Source organism: Balaenoptera musculus, chromosome 2 (assembly GCF_009873245.2).
Source record: "Balaenoptera musculus isolate JJ_BM4_2016_0621 chromosome 2, mBalMus1.pri.v3, whole genome shotgun sequence".
NCBI lineage: Eukaryota > Metazoa > Chordata > Mammalia > Artiodactyla > Balaenopteridae > Balaenoptera > Balaenoptera musculus.
The window spans coordinates 172,744,071-172,766,988 of NC_045786.1; the positions used below are offsets into that span (position 1 = coordinate 172,744,071).

Sequence of the window (22,918 nt, forward strand, 5' to 3'; positions counted from 1 at the left end):
CTGGAACTACGAGTCCCAGAAGGCTGCGCGGCGGAGTCACCCGGGCCGCCTGAGCGCGACGTCGTGACGTCGGTACCGTGAGAGGGCCCAGTGGCTGCGGCGGGCGCCGGCCGCGGGCGGCGGGAGGCGGGCGGCGGCGGCGGGGCGGGGCCGGCGGGCGGCGGCCTTTAGGGAGGAGCCGCCGCTCACTCTCTTCAGTCAGCAGCGGGCTAGCGGGCGGTCGGCTTGTGCTGCCCGTTTCTCTCGTGCGCCCGCCCGCTCGCTCTCGCGCCGAGTCGCGGCCGCCTTCTCAGCGCTGCCTGCGGGTCCCGAGCGCGGCGCCATGTCGGAGCCCGGGGGCGGCGGCGAGGACGGCTCGGCCGGCCTGGAGGTGTCGGCAGTGCAGAACGTGGCTGACGTGTCGGTGCTGCAGAAGCACCTGCGGAAGCTGGTGCCGCTGCTGCTGGAGGATGGCGGCGAGGCCCCGGCCGCGCTCGAGGCGGCGCTGGAGGAGAAGAGCGCCCTGGAGCAGATGCGCAAGTTCCTCTCGGACCCGCAGGTGCACACGGTCCTGGTGGAGCGCTCCACGCTCAAAGGTGCGGGGCCGGGGCTGCGGTGGGTCCCCCGGCGCCCCGCCTCGCTCCCGCCACACCCCTTGCCGCCGGGGCCCCAGGGTGCCCCCTTCCGGGTCGCGGGGACGGAGGAGGGCGCCCAGCCTCGCCGTCACCCGCAACAATGGGATCGCTTTGTCTGCTCGGCCTCAAGATGGCCGAGTTGGGTGGAGACAGCGTCTCCCGGGCTGAGAGCGGGCGGAGGCCGCATCCCGGCCTCCAATGTCACATGGGCTTTTCGGTTTCGATTTGTGTCCAGGCCAGGCCGGCCTCGGGAGGGATGTGTCAGGGGCGGCGCCGGGGGCAGCCTGGATCGTGGTCCTTCGGTCGTCCGGGTGTAGGGGGAGATCCTGGCGAGCCGGAGCTGGCGGAGCCCTGGCCGGCGGGCATCCCAGCCTCTGCCTTGTGCGGACCCAGATGCCGAGGCCCGAGGAGTGACAGTGACAGCCCCGGCTGCGAGCGGGGCATCACTGTTCTGGGTGGATAGCGCACGCAGGTCTCCCTCTTGGACTTCATGCTGTCCCTGCTGAGTGGGTGCACCTGCCCACTTCAGACGCGAGAAAACTGAGGCTCAGTCGAAGTGACTGCCCCAAGGTCACACCGGCTAATCCTACTCCCTAGGCTAGACTCAACATCTCAGTTTGCAGTCCATTGCTTGTTTTCCTTCATCATGCCTTGTATTTGTGTGATGCTTAGATGATCCTAATGATGACCCCATGGTCTTTGAATCTCTTTTACAGATCTTAAAAGGAGAGAGACTTAGGTTAGGCACCTAGTGGAGGGACGGGACCAAAGGTTTGCATATTCCAGCAACCTCCTCAAATAGTGACCTCCCAAAAGCAAGCCTAGGTTCCTCTTGAGAGTGGAGCTTGCCTTCAGGGAGGGTTTCCCCTTGATGCTTTAAGACCATTTTGTAGCCAGTGTCGAGCTTATTTGACAGCACATGTATGGGTGTGGCACCGTTCATCCGGGAAGCCAAGGATGATGTCCAGGTAAATGTTAGCTTAGCACCAAGGATTGGGCATTGTCTGAAAGTGTTCGGAGACAAGCTTCTTATAATCTCAAAAGCTGTATGGTTCTGTCCGTAAGAGAAGCTCAACTATCTGCCTCACCACCCCCTCTCACCGCTACACACACTTCCTTTCTTGCAGATAGTTTGTTTCTTTCAAAGGTTTTTCCTACTCAGGAGATGCTTCATTGTAGCATTGGCCTCTGCAGGAGGGTCAGCGAGTGTGAAAGAGTATTTTTCTTAGATCCACAAGGAATGTTCAGAGCAAATAAGCCATCCAGGCATATTTAGAGTATTAAAGTTGTTTAGGGTTTTCTTTTATGTTTGGGGTTGTTTTCCCCCATGGAAACCACTACTGTTTAAAAAAAATTTTTTTAACTCATCTGTTTTCTTTCAAAAAAAGTATATAGTCACGATAGAAAATTAAAGTGTACAGATAAAATTAAAGTCACCTGGAATCCTTCGACCTAGATATGACCACTGTCAGCATTTTGGTATCTGTCTGTCTGGTCGTTTTTTAATGAATATACATTATTTTATTAAAATACGTTTTACTCTGCATTGTTATCGTATTTTGAGTAGCTTTACCTTGGCTAATTCTTGATCATATTTTCATTGCACGGTTTTTGTTTTGAAATCAGTGATTCCTACCTTAGGTCTCAGTTTCTTTTTTACAGAAAAAAATTGTAGGTTTTGTTCTTTGCTTCTAGAGCGCTCCTCAGTGATTCGCTTTTCTCAAACACCTTAGAATTGAACTTGGCTAAAATTATTGGAGGGGGACCCGATTTCTGTTGAATGCTTTCTGGCGCAGATCACCTCTGTTTTCTTGATGGGTACATTTTCTCCCTTCAGCAAAGCGAGTATCCATCCACGCATCCAGATCTTGGCTCCATAATGACTTGCACTTTTGAATGTTGACTAGGTAACGAGACTGTCTACAGTTGAAATCCTATCTCATTCCTGGATTTATAAAAGTCCTGGAAGTATTGCTAGTAATTCAACCTGTCTTAACTTATTTTTCACTTACAGAAATCTGAGGAAAAACTGTGTGGCCCCGTCAGTCTTCCTAGCATCCTGGCTACACTAGCATAATTTAGGTATAAGTGTTAACCCAGGTCACTTAGAAGGAGGGCTGGTTTTCACGAGTTAGCATTGCCATTTGCACATTTAATCAAATTCGAACATCCAGTAGTTATTTACAGTGAAAAGGCAGGCTTGCGTTATGATACGGAGAATAAATCTGAATGGTTTAAACTGAATAAAGACCGCCACCACCAATGAAGTCATATAATTTATTTAATGAACAGGAGAAGTTATTTTTACTTTATCTTCCCCCCACTTCCCCCCTTTTTTATGGAAAGAATTTTCCAAACACATGTAATTGAATATAGAAGCTTTTTTTTATATGAAGGTCTATCTCTATATGTTTTTTTAAGTACTCCAGCTAGCTTTACACTTCTTTTGTTAAAGTAGAGCCTTCTTTAAAGTGTAGAATAAAGGTTGTGACTGTAACAGTTTATGATTATTTTTTTTTGTTTTGGCCACACCGCGAGGCATGCGAGATCTTAGTCCCCCATCCAGTGATCGACTCTAACCTATGCCCCCTGCAGTGGAAGTGCGGAGTCTTAACCACTGGACCACCAGGGAAGTCCCCCTAACAGTTAATTTTGATAGTGAAGAGTTGGTGAAAGGGAATGTTAAATTGTAGCTCCCCGTTTTAAAAAGAGAAATCTCCTTCCTGTAATTCCTGGCCTATAGAAAATTGTTTCCTCATAGCGTACTTCTAAAAGTATGACCAGGTAGGTGGTCCCTACGTGATAGGCATATTACGATGTTAATGGCACTTCTGTAGCGCTTTTTACCTGAAGTGCATTTTGGGGTGTGTTCCTTCCCGTGAAAGGTTGGGTGGTGAAGGTAGGGACCGGTAAGGATGTTGCGGTGTGCAGCTGCTGGAGTGGTGGTTCCAGGGCTTGTCTGGGACCAGGCTGGGAACGGGTGCTGTGGGGTTTTGGTTCGGTTTTGTTCCACTCAGATGTGTTACCCTTGGAGCTTTGTCTTTAAGACTGGAAGTAGTGGCTGCCTTTAGTCGCTGCTTCCCCGAAACTTGGGCTTTTAGTTGTTCCTGACGTACATAGCTCAGGGGGTTTTACCCTCTCTTCATTAGTGCCGAGATGACTGGAGTTGGAAGACTCCTGACTGGAAGAAAGCCGGTGCTCCTTACAGGACTCGGCTTCCTAGAGACGTGGTGGCATAGGGAGATGTGTGGGGAATGTTTTTGTGGAGTTTTAAACATTATTTTTCTGAGGACTTAATTTCCCTAAAAAGAGAAGAAATGTAGTAGATTGATGATTAAAAAGTATCCATTTCTGGCTTAGACCCCAAAATGGTTAATAAAATGATTAGTAAATTAATAGGAAGCATTTACTGTGACCCGGCACTGTCTTGAAGCACTGGGCCAGGAGTCCATCAGCCTGGGTTCTTGCTGTCCTGCGCTGTCGCGCTGTAGGTGGGCCCTCCACCCTCTGGAGGACAAAGCAGTCTGCAGCGAGATGCGTTTCAAAGTGAGGTGTTTCGTAGTGAGTGAAATTCATGCACAGGAAAGGGAAAGTAGTCATTACTTCTTTTTAAAAAGTAAAGACAGATGGAAATTTCGTCTCTCAGCATCGTGGAGTATCAGGCTGGGAACAGCGGGAGAGATTTAGTCCAGCGCCTCTGTCACGAGTGAGGAAACCAAAACCGCAGGATTTTAAGACCCAGTTAGGAAAAGGATGTTTTAAGAAGGATTCTGAAACCTAAGAACTAATTTCTCTGTTGAATTCCTTGGTATCCATTAAATAGGAGTGTTTGTTTTCATTTACTTCATAGCAGTTATTTCTTTTGAATTAGTGTTAGCCTTAGAAAGCATGAAGTCTTAAATCCTTTAGGCATTACTGACTTAGTTTTTTTCACTTCCTTCTCTTTTTTTCTGGAAATGTCAAAAGGAGCCCCAGTTTTACCTTGTGTACGAGGATTACATGGGGTTCAACCCTCCTTTCAAATTCCCAGCAAAGTTATGGATGGAAGAGAAGACTCAAGGCTCTCACCACGCCCTTAGCCTCGTGCAGGGCAGGGAGTGGTTGCAAAGAAGTCACAGCCTCAGCGGGAGGACAGAAGGGTGGGTGGGCGTTGAGGTGGCCGGAGAAAGTACCAGGGATGGGAAAGGGGAAAACTAGAGCGACCACTGGAGAAAAAAGGGGAGGGTGTGTATGACAGTGATCGGCCAAAATAATGTGGTATTAGAAGTCTGTTTGGATTTTAAAGGGAAAAGAAGAGGAAAGATAAAGAGAGCCAGGAACATGTAACACATAATCTGGCCAAAGAAAATGACTGGCTTCATTTGCTAGCTTGAGAAGAGGCTTGCCCTGTGGCTGGAGAACGTTGGGAGTGGAGAGTGAAGGAGGGGATGACCAAGGGCAGGGGAGCCGACAGCCTCCCCTCGCCCTTTTGCAGTTGCCTGTTCACCAGTCTGTGGACACATACCCATCTACCTAGGAGACGTGGTATGAGCCTTAAGGTAACTGAATGTGCATCTGTTTGTATTTCATTAAATGAGGCACATTGCTCACCTAATTCACAATGCAATGATACAAATCACTCGTTCTTTGAAATACATTCATCTTTCAATAGAAGCATACGCAGAATATTGCTAAATGACATTTTGAACATCTCTAGAAATTTGATAAACTCCCAGAAGTTAACCAAAGAAATGTCCACAGGGCGCTGTAATGTGTATCAGTATGGCTTGCAGCACAGGAACTCGAGAGTCGGGCGCAGCACTTTCTGTGCTGGTATTTTAGTTCCCTGAATGTGTTAATAGGCAGCACAGTATCAGTCTGTTGTGTATTAACCAGTAACTTTAGCATCATTAGGAAACTGGTTCAAACTTTACCCAAAGTGGTATTTCCTGATAAACGTGCAGATTGTGTTCGTATATAAGCCTCTAATATAGCAGGTACCCTCTTTGTTAGGAATCAACTGTTAAGTGTCTTTCTCTCCTTTAAACAATTTTTTAAAAAAGTTTCTGCAGAAATAGAATTATTGTTATTTGGAAAATATAATTTATGAAGAGGCAGGAAAGTTTAAATTGTTCGGCAGTTTATAAAACAATGTCATGTGTTCTTTATGATGGGAATCAGACATCCTCAGACTTCATATGATCTTCGTATTTGTGGGGAATAGCGTTAAAAAATTAATCCAAAATGTAGTCTATGGCTGATACTAATAATGACTTGCATAAATTACTGTCATCAAAGGAAGTTAGAATTTTACAGAGCAGTAGAGGACACCTATTTTGCATACCCATGTCTGAGGATTATGTCATCGTGTGTGCATTCCCGAGCCCCAGCCATCTCCTGCTGCATTGCAGTGTTATTCCTAGTGCGGGCTGGGCTGGGCGTTCACAGTGGTCCGGAGACAGCCGTGACTCATCGCCTGGCCTGCCGCCCGGTTCCTTTAACCCTGTTTGCATTAGGATGTGCTGGGGATGTGGTTAGATGTTGTGTCCAGTCGGCATGTTTTCTATATGATTTTATTTGTATAGAGGATGCCGCTCTGCTCTGTCCGGGAGGAAGAGATGATTCAAAGTTACAACATATTTTTACTTAGTAATTTCCTTTGGTGATTATAGAATGTTACTTTTATTGTCTATTTATTGTTTGGGTGTTATATTAATGGCATATATTTTATATAAATCATAGAACAGCATTACTGAAAGTTCCAAAAATCAAGGGAAAAAATATTTCATAATCCCACCACCCTGACAACTGTTTTAGTTTGGGGGTATTTCCTTATGCTCTTTGTCTTTGTGTTTTACAGATTGCAATTATATGTTTGGTTGGTTTCAGGCAGTATGATTTATCTTATCTTGTGGTATGTCCACATTTCAGTAGTTAGAAAACTCGGTTGGTTGGTTTGGGGGTTTTTTTTGAGGTAGTTAGTAATTTTAAAAAACAGCTAGGAAGTCACTGGCATGCGAAAATGTTCTGCCACTCACTCCTCCTCTCCTTCCTAAAGTTACACTAAAAACAACATTTTGGAAGAGTTATTGTCTTGATAAATATATATTTATATATATATAAATAAATATACTAATATTTTATATTCTTTTAGTGTGAATTTTGTATTTGTCTCATCCTAAAATGAAAGAAGCAAATAGCTTTTGCTCAGAGTTTTTAGCATTTATAGAAACCTTATAGACCACCTAATTTAATATCCCACCCCCTCCTCTGTTGCTCCTTTTACGTTTTACGAATTTGAAGCTGAGAGGAAGAAAAATGACTTTCCTGAGATCACTTAGTTAAGTCTACTGCCTTTGTTATTACACCATGACTTAGAAGTGAAGGCGAATCGTACATATCAAGTTAGATTAATCCTTCGATATTAATTTTTGCTAATGCAGTTATTCCATACAGTATGTCGTACCAAAGATAATTCAGCTAGAGGGTGTACGCATCTAGCTGATTAGTACTAGATCTAGAGGTTTGTATTACTCCCCATTTTTATGATTTTTATATTAATTTTTCAATTTTCATTTTTAACTATCTAGAAATGGTATTCACATGCATCTTGAGTTATCTTAGTATTAAATTCCAGTAAGCTTTTTCAAATTACTGCTGTATTCATAAATTGACCCCAGAGCAGGCTCTGAAAGCGCTATAAGAGCAGAGAGGACAGCCAGGTGAATGCCCCCTTGGTGACCTGGGGATGTTTCTTGATAGCAGTTTTCTTGATGGGGGTTTCCCTGTAGGGGCCTTAAAGAGGGAAGAGGGCAGGCTGTGTACTGGTGAGGACCCGGGGTTTGGAATCAGACTTCTGAATTTTCACTCTGTCCCTTTCCAGTCACATGTCTGAGGGCAATTTACTTACATTCCTTGCTTGGAAAATAAGAATAATAGTCATGCCAAGCCCCATAGTGTTGCCGTGAGGGGTAGATGTGTGATGCGCCTAAAGTAATGCCTGTCGCATAGAAAGTGCTGAGTAGACACCTGAGCAGAATACACTGGGGCTGGGGGTGGGAAGCGACCTCTGTGACTGGAGCACAGGGGACGAGACTGCTGGGATGCGGTGGGGGAGAACTTGGGCTTATCGGACACCACCTAGCACCGCCGCCCTGGGGCCAGGGCCCGCTCTAGGCAGCGACTCAGTCAGCCATTCAACGACCCAGGCATGCCAGTGCGTACCCGGTTTACAAACAAGGAAGCGGAGGTGCCAAGAAGTTAAGAACCTTGCCCAAGATCACACAGCAAATAAGTGCCTGGGTCAGCAGTCAGAAAAAATGGGTGGAAGGGAGAATTAAGTAGAGCCAAGTCACGTAGGGGTTTAAACGTGAGGCTGGGGTTGGGGTGAGGCTAATCGTGCTCTGAACAGTTGATGAATTAAAAATTGGAATACTGACATGAATTTGATAGAATGTTTATTATGATTTGTAGAGGATGTTGGTGATGAAGGAGAAGAAGAAAAAGAGTTTATTTCCTATAACATCAACATAGACATTCATTATGGAGTTAAGTCCAATAGGTGAGTAGTATGAATATACCATTATTTTGGACTATAAACTTGTGAGGATTAAATGTAAATCCTAATCGAGTCAGACAAAGATACTAAGAAAACACTCAGAAGATTTCTGCTCTTTAATTCAGTTTCTTATCTTTGATTTTATTTATTCAAATTAAGAGGATCTCCAAGTCAGTATAAAATCTAAAATATTTTTATTTTAATTGCCATATCATGGCATCATCCATTCTAGGTTTGAGCCATAATGTACTTAGCATATCTAATCATGCTCTCAGAGTATACCTGAGTTTTCATTATTATAAGTAAGCAGTAAACATTCATAGGTACCGGTCTGATTCTTTTTAGGATAAATCCCTAAAGATAGCATTACTGGGTCAGATGCGATGCATCATTGAAGTCTTTAATGTGTGTTACCAGATTTCCCACCTTTTAAAAAGGTTGTGCCAGTTTATACTCCAGTAGACATATTCAAATTCAAATGCGTAAATGTTTATTTTGCATTGGCTTTTTAAAACTTTTTATTTTGAATAATTTCAAGCTTACAAGAGTTGCATGGATAGCGTGTAGAACTCCCAGATGTCAGTTAACATTTGCCACGTTTGCATAATCATTTTTTTTCCTGAACCATTTGAGAGTTATAGACAACCTGCCTCTTTATCCCTAAATACTTCGCAGCATTTCCTAAGAACAAGAACATTCGTGTTCATAGCCTCAGTACAATTTTCAAATTCCAGAAATTTTGGTACAGCATTACTCTAGGTATAGTACATATTCATATTTTCTCAATAATGTCCCCTACAGTATTTCTCCCATGATCCAGAATCCAATTCTGTGTCTTTCTTTCTGTGTCTCTGATGACATTGACATTGTTGATAAGTGCAGACCAGTAGTTTGATGGACCGCCCCTCCATTGGATCTGTCTGATGTTTCTCCATGGTCACAGTCAAGGTGCACATTTTCAGCAGGAATACTACTGTGCTGTGTTCCTTCTCAGCGTGTCACATCAGGAAGCTTCACTGACTTTTTAGAATAATGTGAAGTATTATGTGTAAAGTACATATACATAATATGAGAACTGGAAAATTCAAATATTGCTTCTGTTGAAGCTGTTAATTCAACCACCTTTGAGCACCTGTTATGTGTAAGATACAGCAGTAGGTGTGCAAAGGAATAAAACATAGTTCCTTTTTCCAAGAAGTTTATGGTCTTTTGGGAGAAAGGATGGCACAGACACAACTAGCTGTAATACTTGGCAAAATCTTAGAGGTGTAGAATACCATGAAACATGAAGACTGGGGAGATTGCTTCTGCTTAGGGATGGCCCCATGGGAGAAGTGATGCTGGAGTTGGGTTTTGGGGGTTACTTGGAATTTCAGCAGATGAATATAGGTTTCTTAAGCAACTACACAAAAGCACATGAAGTTTAGAGAATGGACCATGTAGTTTAAAGGGTGTCTCAGGTTGGGTAGGGGGTGCGTAGCAGGAGATGAAACTGGGAGGGTTGGTTTAGGCCAGGCTGTAGGGGCCCGGAATGTTCTCTCGTCACTTCAACCTGCAGGTGACTCTTGTTTAGTCAAGTTGACATGTGATTCAATGCCATAAATGAATGGGACAAATTATTATGAGATCGGATTTAAGTTAATCGGGGCTCGTAACTTTCAATTGCTAGGAGGTTAGTTTTCCTGAGGGCAAGGTTATGAACTCAACCCCCATATGAGATAAACTAACTTGGCCTGCTTTCATGGTCACATGTTATGACCTTAACCTTGATTTGCTAGTTCTCACATAGGTGAGTAAAGAAAGAGAAGCAATGTATTTCACTATTAGAAAAGCAACAATTTGGCCTATTCCTAATATGATTTTTAAATTAAAACATTCAAATGAATTCTTAGTTTGCATGCCACACAAAGAAGGCTGCAGTTTTAAAACTGATGAAGAATGAGACTCTTTGTTCTAATTTTTTCTTTTCCGTTCTTTCAGCTTGGCATTCATTAAACGAGCTCCAGTGATTGATGCAGACAAGCCAGTGTCTTCCCAGCTCCGAGTCCTCACACTCAGTGAAGACTCGCCCTATGAAACCTTGCACTCTTTCATTAGCAATGCGGTGGCTCCTTTTTTTAAGTCCTATATCAGAGAGTCTGGCAAGGCAGACAGGTAAAAACCATTTCTCCTTTGTTAGTTTGAATGCCGTATTTTACTTAATGTTCACAACACACTGTGGAAAATGATGTAAAATTCAGAAATCGGGAGGGAAAAGCTAGTAAACCAAGAGGATGTAAATCTGTTGCATTAATAAAATGTATATTATTAATATTTGACAGACCTGAAATAATAGAATCTCTTTGGAGACCAATAGCGCACTAAAGTTTGAGGTATTTCCCGTCTTTTTAGGGATGGTGATAAAATGGCTCCTTCAGTTGAAAAAAAGATTGCAGAACTTGAGATGGGACTCCTTCACCTGCAGCAGAATATTGAAATTCCGGAGATCAGCCTGCCCATTCATCCAATTATTACAAATGTTGCAAAACAGTGTTATGAGCGTGGAGAAAAGCCAAAAGTTACAGACTTTGGAGATAAGGTTGAAGACCCAACTTTTCTCAATCAGTTACAATCTGGAGTTAACCGCTGGATCCGAGAAATTCAAAAAGTAAGAGCACAGTATTGAAAATATCATGTAAAATGCTTTACTCTTCAATATCTGTGAGAAAACTGGTCTGAGTTCTTGTCAATGAGGTGAATTCTGTAATGACTGTTAGCAGTACCTCCCACTGGTCCTGGGAATGCTCAGTGGAGGATTAATGTCAGCCCAGGTGGAGTGGAGTGGTCAGGGTACCGTGTGACATGGTTTAAATACCATCCCGGGGAGAACGCTAATCTCAGCTGTCTCAGACCTTTGATTCCCAACCAGGGATCGAACCCACACCCCCTGCAGTGGGAACGTGGAGTCTTAACCACTGGACCTCCAGGGAAGTCCAGACCTTTGATTTCAAACTAAACCGCTTATAATACAAGGAAGGAAATCTACTTGAAATATAAAAACTAAATAATAATGCATGTTTTTAGTTAACGGTACGTTTTCTACCTTTGTTTAAATGCTGAATACTCTTGAATGTTATTTTATATTTAAGGTGACCAAACTTGATCGAGATCCTGCCTCAGGAACTGCCTTACAGGAAATTAGTTTTTGGCTAAACTTGGAACGTGCGTTATACCGCATCCAGGAGAAACGAGAGAGCCCAGAAGTTCTCCTGACTCTGGATATCTTGAAACACGGCAAGCGTTTCCATGCCACCGTCAGCTTCGACACTGACACAGGTAAAAACTAGAGCTGATAGTCTGATCAATAAGCTGTTGACCTGGGTTTTGTGATGAAAATTAATAGATGTACCATCTTTCCTGACTATTTACTCCTTTGCATCTTATCTCATCTTTTCCCCAGCTCTAGGTAATGAAAATGATTTTCCCACATACCTCCCTTTCCCTTCCGGGGTTTTAAGAACATAAGCCAGTTTCTAGGCATGAGTACAGGGGACCCTGGGAGCTTCCCTCCTGTTTCTCAGTTACTTGGTTCCTTGAGTAGGCTGTACTTTTATAGTGTAAAGTCAAGTGTGCTTTTGACAATCCAAGCAGAAACATGATTTACGTTAAGCAGAAGTTCTCTGCCCACAGGTCTGTGAAAGGAGAGGTGGTCAGTGCTTTCTCTTCCGCTATTTACCTGCCCCTTTCCTCTGTTCTGTGCCCTCCTCCCTGTTCTGAAAAGTGGTCAAGATAAAGTTATTTTCTGAACGGGCAGCAGGGGGAGTGATGTTGAATGAGCATGTACCAGGCACACAAATGTGGAATGACCGGCCATGGGTGGACGTTGCTCTACCACTCTGTGCCCACCAGAGACGTGTTAGAACAAGTCATCAGGACTGCAGTAGTTGTCATGTTCTTTTCCTTCCCCTCCAAAAAAGGTTGTGGTGCCCACATTTTAAATGTTAGAGGGAATTCCGGGTGGAAACCTTCCAGGTGCTTTGATCATACTGCATACATTCACTAGGATATGGGCACTCACTCGTACTGAAATGTATACCTTGAATTTTTTAATACTTCTGAAACCTTTATTTCTTTCCTAATACATTTCTTTTGTAAATCTTATGCCAGAGGAAGTAAAAAAAAAAAAAAAAAAAAATAGACCAGGAGCCAGGTTTTTCTGTGATTCGGTGTTCATAATACATTACCCTAACTTGAGCCATGGGTATAAAATTTAAATTTTACTGTTCTTAAGGATGATAAAATTCTAGTTTTTTAAAACTAAAGTGGTGGGAGACGCAAGAGGGAGGGGATATGGGGATATATGTATGTATATAGCTGATTCACTTTGTTATACAGCAGAAACCAACACACCATTGTAAAGCAACTATACTCCAATAAAGATGTTAAAAAAAAAACTAAAGTGGTGTTACTAGAATGTTTAGATAATATAGAAAGCAAAAAAAGATGAAATCTTTGGAGCTACCACTCATAGCCTTTGGAGTGCATATGAGTTGACTGATATTCTTAAAAAAGCAAAAATGAGACCACACTGAGATTATCTTGTTAATAACATTCTTTTCTTTCAAATAGCACAATTTCTGTGTCACTGAATCTTTTGCAACATCAAAATGTTCTGTTGTGAGGATATACTTTAGTTTACTTAACCAGTATTTAAACCTAAAAGAAATATCTTTCTGCTTTTTTTTTCATTGTGGTATCACTGACATATAACAACATTATCGTTGTATCACTTCATGTGAAAACCATTAACTGTTTCTCTGTTAATCTAGGTCTGAAGCAGGCTTTGGAAACTGTGAATGACTACAATCCTCTGATGAAAGATTTTCCTCTGAATGACTTGCTGTCTGCCACTGAGCTGGACAAGATAAGGCAGGCACTCGTTGCAATTTTCACCCATCTGAGAAAGATCCGAAACACAAAATACCCCATTCAGAGGGCACTGCGTTTGGTGGAGGCGATTTCAAGAGACTTGAGTTCTCAATTACTCAAAGTGCTGGGCACTAGAAAACTGATGCATGTTGCTTATGAAGAATTTGAAAAAGTGAGTTGTAATATATCAGAAAACCAACCTGAGGGCACTGAGATGAAAATATGCTTTAATAATAAACTTCCTTTCTTAAATTACATACCAGGTTATGGTCGCGTGCTTTGAAGTCTTTCAGACTTGGGATGATGAATATGAGAAACTCCAGGTGTTGTTGAGAGACATTGTCAAAAGGAAAAGGGAAGAAAACCTGAAGATGGTGTGGCGAATCAACCCTGCTCACAGGAAGCTTCAGGCTCGCCTTGACCAGATGAGGAAGTTTAGACGCCAGCACGAGCAGCTGAGAGCTGTCATTGTCAGGGTCCTGAGGCCACAGGTGTGATTCACATTCTAAAAATTCGTATGTGCATTGTTTGAATGACCCTCTCTCTCTTTTTTTTTTTAGATTTAACTACTTGTTTCTGTTTTATACTGTGAAGTACTTCTTTAGCTCCGTTTTCACCCGTCACTGTAATCTTTAGGATCTAGTGATTCTGAATCATAGTGTTTCAGTTCAAATCTTTAACATTCTCCATTGATTAATCCACATCCCCAAATTGCATGGACCCCAGAGCCAGACTTCGTGGGGATTAAATCCTAATCCCACCATTGAACTAGCCATGTGCCTGGGGCACATTATTTAACCTTTTCCCCAGACCCCTTATCTCTAAAATGTGGATAATAATTGCATTTGCCTCAGATTTATTAAAAGAATTAAATGACTCCTTTTCTTTGTTCGTGCTTTTTTATCTCCTCTCAGTTCACCACTCTTCTTCACCAATGCTTTTCTCCCTTTAAAAAACCCAGTCCAGAAATACTTATAGGTAGAGGAGTTGGTAAATGGATAGATACAGGATAAAGCCAATATAGAGCCAATGTTAATTGGTTGATGTTAATTATAGGCTCTAGGTGGTGGTATATGAGTATTCAGTCGAGAATTCTTTCTACCCTCCTGTAGTTTGAAAATTTTGTAATAAGCTGTTAGTTGGGATGAGGGGGATCCAGTCTAGAAATTACGCCATCTAGAAAGGTTCATTCTCCGATTAGGAGTGCCTTCTATTCAGGGTGGAGCAGATTCTTAATAATGCATCCTCGGCATCTTTTTACTCAGTGCGGTACTAATTTATGTGTACACATGTGCGTGTGTTGGTCTAAATGTTAACCCTTTATTGTGTCCATGAGAGACTTGAGCCTGGCGCTGATTCGTTCTGGCCTAGGGTGCCTCGACCCTTTTTTGCCACGTCCCTCTTCTCAGATATCATTGTTTTAAAAGATCATTGTCTGCTTTCTTTTTGTTTGTAAACCGTATGGTATATGTACGTCCTTTATATTTGTAAAATGTATAATAAACTCAAGTGTGCAGGCATACATTCTCAGAACGGTCTTGGACGACTTAGTCTGTTCACATTTAAGATAATTATTGATATGGTTGGATTTAGACCTGCCATTTGCTATTTGTTTTCCATTCGTCTCATTTTTGTTGTTTCTCTGTTCCTGTACTGCCTTCTTTTGTGTTATTTTTAGTATATCATTTTTTTTTTTTAAGCTATAACACTACATCAGTATATTATTTATTTTATTTTTTGGCTGTGTTGGGTCTTCGTTTCTGTGCGAGGGCCCCCTCTAGCTGCGGCAAGCGGGGGCCACTCTTCATCGCAGTGCACGGGCCTCTCACCATCGCGGCCTCTCTTGTTGTGGAGCACAGGCTCCAGACGCGCAGGCTCAGTAATTGTGGCTCACGGGCCCAGTTGCTCCGCGGCATATGGGATCTTCCCAGACCAGGGCTCGAACCCGTGTCCCCTGCATTGGCAGGCAGATTCTCAACCACTGCGCGACCAGGGTAGCCCCTAGTATATCATTTTAATTCCTCTATAGACTTGCAGCTGTATTTCTTTGAGTTTTCTTTCTTTCTTTCTTTCTTTCTTTCTTTATTTATTTATTTATTTATTTATTTATCCATTTATGGCTGTGTTGGGTCCTCGCCTCTATGCGAGGGCTTTCTCCAGTTGTGGCTAGCGGGGGCCACTCTTCATCGCGGTGCGCGGGCCTCTCACTATCGCGGCCTCTCTTGTTGCGGAGCACAGGCTCCAGACGCGCAGGCCCAGTAGTTGTGGTTCACTGGCCCAGCCGCTCCACGGCATGTGGGATCCTCCCAGACCAGGACTCGAACCCGTGTCCCCTGCATTGGCAGGCAGACTCTCAACCACTGCGCCACCAGGGAAGCCCCTGAATTTTCTTTTTTAGTGATTTCTCTAGGGATTACTATAGATCTTTAATTTATCATGATATACTCAATACTGACTGAACCTCATAACCAGTATAGCTCTGTCTTCTCCTGCTTGTCATATTTATAACAGTGGAAATAACACTGTTCTTCCCATACATATATATTACATACCTATTACATATATTGTAAACCCAGCAATACAGTGTTACAAGTTTTGTTTTAAACAGTCATATATATCTTAGAAAAATCAGGAGAAGAAAAGAAAAATAATAATACAATCTTTTACGTTTGTCCCCGATTTATATTTTCCAGTTCTCTTCATTCCTTCCTATGGCCTAAGTTACTCTCTGCTGTCTTATCTCTTTAGCCTAAAGGACTTCCTTTAGTATTTCTTGTTCCATAGGTTTGCTGGCAACAGTTTCTCTCATTTCTTGTTTATTGGGAAAAATATTTCACTCTCATATTTGAAGGATAGTTTCACCGGTTATAGAATTCTTGGTTGACAGCAAGTTGTAAATCTGCCCAGACTTTTCATTCTTGCAGGACTCCCCAGGGTCTCCTGTGTGTCCGTGTAATTTAGTACCTCGGCCCTTGTCAGGCTGTCTTTTCCAGAATCTCCCCTTTATGCGTATTGCTGTTGTGCTCCCACCTGCGAAGCTGCGGGTTTTCCCGCCTGAGCTGGCGGATGGGAGCCCCTCCAGGCAGGACGGCCGTCAGCTCACTGCTCTTACCTGATACAAACACAGCTCAAGGTGCTGGCTGCCATGGCTTGTTTTCCATTGTCCTGAAATGGCTGCTTAATCACTGTGCCCAGTTTTTGCTCCTACAGTGTCATCACCCGGAGTCCTCAGAATGGTTTTAAATACATAAACTAAAACGCACAGGTTTACAAATAAACAGTTGTCAACAGTTTTGAAGTTGTGATCTAGTAATCTGTGTGCTTCCCCGTGAACACGTAAAAGAGCAAGGCCTAGTGACAGGCCTAATACCATAATTTTGAAGTAGTGAACATAAACAAGATCTTAGGATGTGTACAACTGTAATGTGATGAGGCAGGATTTATTGATGACAGAGTCGGAACTGTGAACAGCTGTGGCTGTAGCCCACATTCATAATTGAAGGAAATGCTAAATTTAATTAGGGAGTTAGTGAAAATAATGATTTTCCCCAGACAAATTCACAGACTGTCTGAGTTTCATCCGAGGCATCTGTGGACCCCAGATCAAGACCCCTGCCTAGCGTTACAATTCTGTGAGAGTGTGGGCCTGAGATAGGCCTGGAAGTCTTAACATTTCCTGAGGCAAAGATCCTGTGTGTACTCTGCTGTCTCTCCAGTAGCATGAAGGGAACTGAACGGACTCTTCTCAGTTACTGTAGCACTTTATCTGTCCCTCTGCTGTGGCATGGACCGATGGATTATAATTTAAAGTTTAAAAAAAAAAAGGAAAAGCATGTTGGATACTGAGTTTGTACGTAGCACTCCTGTAAATTCCTGAGCTTTCCAATACAGTTTTAATCATAGTCTAAACACTGAAGAGGGAAGAACCCCAAACTCAGGTTTTAAGACATGTTCTTTTAGCTTAAGCAACAAAACTACATTGTCAGAAGATCTTTCCAGCACAGAGTTAAAACATACCATATAGTGTCTTACGTGGTCTTGTTGAGTTGTAGTTGTAAAACGTTTGGCTAAACGTTGAACCTACGTGGTGGACGGGTCATTTTGTGTGGTGTGTGCTGCTTGTGCGCGACAGGATGAGTCTTCATTTGGCAGACATTTTTTGTACGAATCCTCTCCTTCCAGGTCACAGCAGTTGCACAGCAGAACCAAGGAGAGGTGCCCGAACCCCAAGACATGAAAGTAGCCGAGGTTCTCTTTGATGCTGCTGACGCGAATGCCATAGAGGAGGTCAACCTCGCTTACGAGAATGTCAAGGAAGTGGACGGGCTCGACGTCTCCAAAGAGGGCACGGAGGCCTGGGAGGCTGCGATGAAGAGATACGACGAGAGGATCGACAGGGTGGAGACCCGGATCACCGCTCGCCTTCGAGATCAGCTCGGCACGGCCAAGAACGCCAATGAGATGTTCAGGATTTTCTCCAGGTTCAACGCGCTGTTTGTCAGGCCTCACATCCGTGGGGCCATCCGCGAGTACCAGACCCAGCTGATCCAGCGTGTGAAGGACGACATCGAGTCTCTGCACGACAAGTTCAAGGTCCAGTACCCGCAGAGCCAGGCGTGTAAGATGAGCCACGTGCGCGACCTGCCACCGGTGTCGGGCTCCATCATCTGGGCGAAGCAGATCGACCGACAGCTGACGGCCTACATGAAGCGCGTGGAGGACGTGCTGGGCAAGGGCTGGGAGAACCACGTGGAGGGGCAGAAGCTGAAGCAGGACGGAGACAGCTTCCGCATGAAGCTCAACACGCAGGAGATCTTCGACGACTGGGCCCGCAAGGTGCAGCAGCGCAACCTGGGCGTCTCGGGCCGCATCTTCACCATCGAGAGCACGCGCGTCCGGGGCCGGTCCGGAAATGTCCTCAAGCTGAAGGTTAACTTCCTCCCTGAGATTATCACGCTCTCCAAAGAAGTTCGAAACCTCAAGTGGCTCGGTTTCCGAGTCCCGCTGGCGATTGTGAACAAGGCTCACCAAGCAAACCAGCTGTACCCGTTTGCCATCTCTCTGATCGAGAGCGTTCGGACCTACGAACGCACGTGTGAGAAGGTGGAGGAGCGCAACACCATCTCCCTGCTGGTCGCGGGCTTGAAAAAGGAGGTGCAGGCTCTGATCGCGGAGGGCATCGCCTTGGTGTGGGAGTCCTACAAGCTCGACCCCTACGTGCAGCGCTTAGCGGAGACTGTCTTCAACTTCCAAGAAAAGGTGTGTGCTGCTTTCATCCTCCACGTCCGGGGAACGAGCTGAAACCAGCGGTGGCTGATCAGTTAACGCATTAGCTCCCCCGCAGGGGGCACGCGTGATCCCTACAGCTTAGGGCCGAGTCCCTGAGAGGGAGAAAGCAGCCTTTCGCTCTCCGGGCTGCTGGATGCTGTCGCGGCTTTAGGGAAGCCGTCAGGTGACAGCCCGAGTTCAGGTAGGAAACCAGTAGAGAGGTGAAGGGCACGAGAGCTTTATTACTGGTAGAGCTGCGTGGAGAATGGCCTCTCGATCTGCAGTTGTGGTGCTTGCGGTCGGTCTGCCCCAGACCTGGACTTCCTCCCCAGACCCTCGCCCAGCTGCCCCGCTGCCACCTCCTGGCCCTGTGCCTGCCACTGCGGGCAGGACAGAGTCCGCTGGTCTGGTGCGCGGCCGGCTCCCAGCGAGGGAGAGCGCTGAGCAGAGCGCATTGGTGTCCTGCTCCCAAACTGATGGTCAGAGGTCACCCCTCCCGGGAGCAGGAGCGGGCAAGGGGGGAGGCTGCTTGTTTCCATACGTTTCCCTTCCTCCACAGAGACACAGGTGTGTTCTCACGCCAACACGTAGGATTAGCTAGTTGTGGGAGAACTTCTCTGCCTCGGACATTTATTAATTGAGAAGAATATACGTAAGATAAAGGAATAGAGTGAGTGGGTGTTTTAAATACTAAATATACCTTCCTTAGGTGGATGATCTGCTGATTATTGAGGAAAAAATAGACCTGGAAGTCCGGTCCCTGGAGACTTGCATGTATGATCATAAGACTTTCTCCGAGATCCTGAACAGAGTGCAGAAGGCCGTGGACGACCTCAACCTGCACTCCTACTCCAACCTGCCCATCTGGGTCAACAAGCTGGACATGGAGGTGGGTACGGGGCTGTCACACACAGTGCTGCCCACTTGTCTGCTGTCTGCGTGGGCTGGGCCCTGTTCCATAGCCGATGAGTTTGTCGCCGAGAAGCACGTGTTTCCCTAGACGTTACCAGTGACGATCCAGCTCTCTCCAGAAACCCCGTGTAGCTAATGACAGAGCTGAACGGTGGTGTTGGCCGTAGTCACCGTCTTCGTGCGTTGGAAGCAGGGAGCTATGGGGGAGGAGAAAGAGTTCTATTTTCTGGATATTTGACAACCTCCTACTTGCCCTTCCCTGCTCTGCTGATAATTTAGGTGGTTCTTCCTGGCCCTCTTCTCCTGGCGCCCTTCTCTGACCACCTTGTCCCCCTCCACCATCCCACCCAGCATCCAAGAACCTCTTATTCCTGGTGGAGAGGATCTTGACTCACCCGTGTAGGGGTGTGTGGGGGGCGGGAGGGGTGTGTGTGTGTGTGTGTGTGTGTGTGTGTGAAGCATACTTAACACCCCCTGTGGCTTTCTCGTCAGTGGATGTCAGAGTACAGCTGTGAAGTGTCTAGAAGGAGGATGTTTTATGGCAGAGGTCACTCAGGGGACAGATGGTAGTTGGTCAGTTCTGAAGTTGTTGTGTGTGGGTCACAGATTTTTCTCCTTTAAAATGGATACAGAAGTCGCAGTGTATCTACCAGTGGGACCCAAACAGAGTGAAAGTTCACAGGCCCCCCTCTTTTGAATCGACTGCAAGTCCCAGTTTATCTCAAGCCGCCCTCACAGCATTCCCAGGATGGTTGTGTGGCCAGACGCTAAACAAGACATACAGACATCCTAGTCATAGGAAATCTATTTGTCTCGTTACAGATCAGAAGAGAATTCTGGCTTCTTTACTTGTTGAAAGAAAATGGTCACTGTTTGGTGATGGGTGTTAACTAGACTTATTGTGGTGATCATTTTGCAATATATACCAATATTGAATCATGATGTTGTATATCTAAAAGTAATAATAATGTTACATGTCAATTATGCCTCAATTTTGAAAAGAAAAAAAATTGTTTAATCTCCAAATTATAGTTTTCTAGTTTTATCTCTGAGGCTACCAGGAAAATGCTTTTGTTTTGTAAATTGTCTATCACACCGAACAAATATCAAGACCTTCGCTCATCTGCTGCGTTTGTGTTAGTATCTTTATCACTTATAAGTGGGGATCCTGCAAGTGGAAAGCACAGTCAGCCTAGTAGACGGTGATCTGAGGCTGGAAGGTGAGGAAATGAGGCTGAGAAGCAGGGGTGAAGGCTTGTAGTGAGAAACAGTTCGTCCTGGACCTAAAACATCGGCTTTCTGTTAACGTGCTCTGTGAGCTAACTTTTGAAAGAAACACTGTTCTTGGACATGTTTTCTCTGTAGATTGAAAGAATACTGGGCGTCCGCCTGCAAGCTGGCCTGAGAGCTTGGACCCAGGTGCTCCTTGGACAAGCTGAGGATAAAGCAGAGGTTGACATGGATACGGACGCACCTCAAGTTAGTCACAAACCTGGAGGAGAGCCGAAGATCAAGGTCAGTATTTCCCAGGGCAGCCGATTCGATAGTAAATTAAACAAGGTTCTCTCCGTAAAAACTACCAGGGAAAAGGTCACTTTACAGTGGAGAAACCTGACAGGTGCCACCACGCCCAGCTGACCCAAGTCAGCATCCCAGGGGAGATGTGTGGTGTCACCTGTGGTGTGATGAGAAGGGCTCTTCACCCCTATGGTCTTCCCCCCAGTAACCATGAGGAAAACGTCAGGCAAACCCAGGTGGAGGGCCATCCTGCAGGACACCAGAATGCCAAGGTCATGAGAGAGAGACAGGAAAAACTGAGAAAATGTCACAGACTGGAAGGGAGTGAGGAGCTGCGACAAGTAACTGTGATGTGTGTCCTCATTAGATCCTGGGGAATCAGGCTGAAGTCAGTGTTTCAGTTCCTAGTATTGTATCAGTGCTGGCGTCTTCGTTTTGGAAATTACACTACATTAGAGGAAGCGGGTGAGGGTGTATGGAAACTCTTCATACTTGCCTTAGAACTCTCCTATAAGTCTAAAATAGTTTCAAAAACAGAAGTTTTTTTTAATAGAAAATAATATTTAGAAATAAATTTACAATGGGAAAAAAATCTCTGCTTTCCAAGCATATATGATATGTAAGAAATCATTTCCAGAACTGAATATGATAATCTGCTACAAGCAGATGTTCGGACTATGACCCTAAAATGTCACTGTTTTCACAAAAATCTGAATCGAATTCTTGTGGGAGAATGCAGTAGCACACTGATCAGCACACTGGACAGCAGTCTTTGTCTCCAAGCCAGCTGTTTCCCATTCGTGTGAAGGAGTGGTCAACTGGGGCCTAGCAAGCTTTCCAGAAAGTTCTGTTCAGACTCTGCAAGTAGGTCCCTGTCTCCTGTCGTGGGTGGTAGTTATAAAGCTGTCCACCTTACACTAATTCATTAAGCCATGTGTTAGTTTTATGTAGTTTACAGTATGTGTGTTATATTTACCAATAAAAAGGTCTCACGAAACAGAAGCCTGGAAGAACTGGGCAAGTAAAAACTTTGATCTGGGAGAAACAATTGGCTTTTTTTTTTTTCTACGCAGACTTTATACCTTTTCTTTTTTTTTCCGCTTTTATGCTTGAAAAATGTTTTCACTTTGGAATATTACAGATATTCATCCCCAGAGTGTACTTTTAAAAATACTGAGATGCAGAAAAGCTAGTGAGTGTGTCTGAGTGGATACAGTATCCAGTGGAGACTGAGCTGGAATTCTCCATTAGCTTAAAGCACTGGCAGGTGGCACAGACTGACCCCGACTTGTAAACATACATCAGTAAAATCGGCCTCGTGTCACTGGTTTCTCAGGTCGCGAGGTCCTCGTGTCCAGATATCATCACACACGTCATATCTGATGGTGCTTCACTGAGCACCTGTTGTGTGTATGACACCCAGGCACTGGGGGACCCAGGAAGGACCCAAGCAGGGCCTGCCCTCTGACCTCCTCTTCCTTTGGGGAGGGCACAGACCACAAACATGAAGTCAGGGAAAACCGGGTCTGTTAATAAAGTAACAGACTTTGTGGTTCAGACGGAAGTAGTTTAATAATTAGAGAGAGAAAATGCTCTATATCAAAGCCATTTTCCTGAAATAGACTGCTGAGTAAAAATGAAATCTTTGCTTCATAGAATGTCGTGCATGAGCTGAGGATAACCAACCAGGTCATCTATCTGAACCCGCCAATCGAGGAGTGCAGGTACAAGCTGTACCAGGAGATGTTCGCCTGGAAGATGGTGGTGCTGTCTCTCCCCAGAATCCAGAGTCAGAGGTACCAGGTGAGCTCCGCGCCCCCCTCGCTCTGGGACGCCACCTCCACGCGCCTCTTTAAAGAGCTCTTGACGCGTCCTTTCAAACTCCAGACCTCAGCTCGGCGCTCTGAGGGAAAGCTGGAGGAAGCTCTGTGTGACCTGACGTTTTTCCCAGTAGTTACTTTTCCACACAGTCGGGTTTGGAGCTCTGGTGTCAGTGGTCTCTTAGAAATTCCCTCCGTGAACTTCTTCGGGAATTTTAATTCCTGCTTTTCCCCGCCCACCCTCCCACTTGCATTTTATTATGGGAATTTGCAAACATACACAAAAGCAGAGGGAATCATATGAGCTCACACCACTCCGCTTTATTTATCAACATGTGGCC

At 44.7% G+C, this 22,918-nt stretch overlaps 1 protein-coding gene across 1 annotated transcript in view; it reads left to right on the forward strand.

Annotated features, from left to right (window-relative positions):
- The first annotated feature begins 188 nt into the window (after positions 1-188).
- The window catches only part of DYNC1H1 (dynein cytoplasmic 1 heavy chain 1), a 67,349-nt gene continuing 44,619 nt past the window's right edge, over positions 189-22,918 (forward strand). Inside the window, exons 1-11 of the mRNA XM_036842382.1 lie at positions 189-575; positions 8,067-8,154; positions 10,132-10,305; positions 10,543-10,798; positions 11,280-11,466; positions 12,960-13,231; positions 13,323-13,550; positions 17,242-18,318; positions 19,037-19,216; positions 20,605-20,754; positions 22,414-22,560. Coding sequence (XP_036698277.1) covers positions 323-575; positions 8,067-8,154; positions 10,132-10,305; positions 10,543-10,798; positions 11,280-11,466; positions 12,960-13,231; positions 13,323-13,550; positions 17,242-18,318; positions 19,037-19,216; positions 20,605-20,754; positions 22,414-22,560 — 3,012 coding nt within the window. The 5' untranslated portion in view covers positions 189-322. The remainder of the gene's footprint in view (positions 576-8,066; positions 8,155-10,131; positions 10,306-10,542; positions 10,799-11,279; positions 11,467-12,959; positions 13,232-13,322; positions 13,551-17,241; positions 18,319-19,036; positions 19,217-20,604; positions 20,755-22,413; positions 22,561-22,918) is intronic.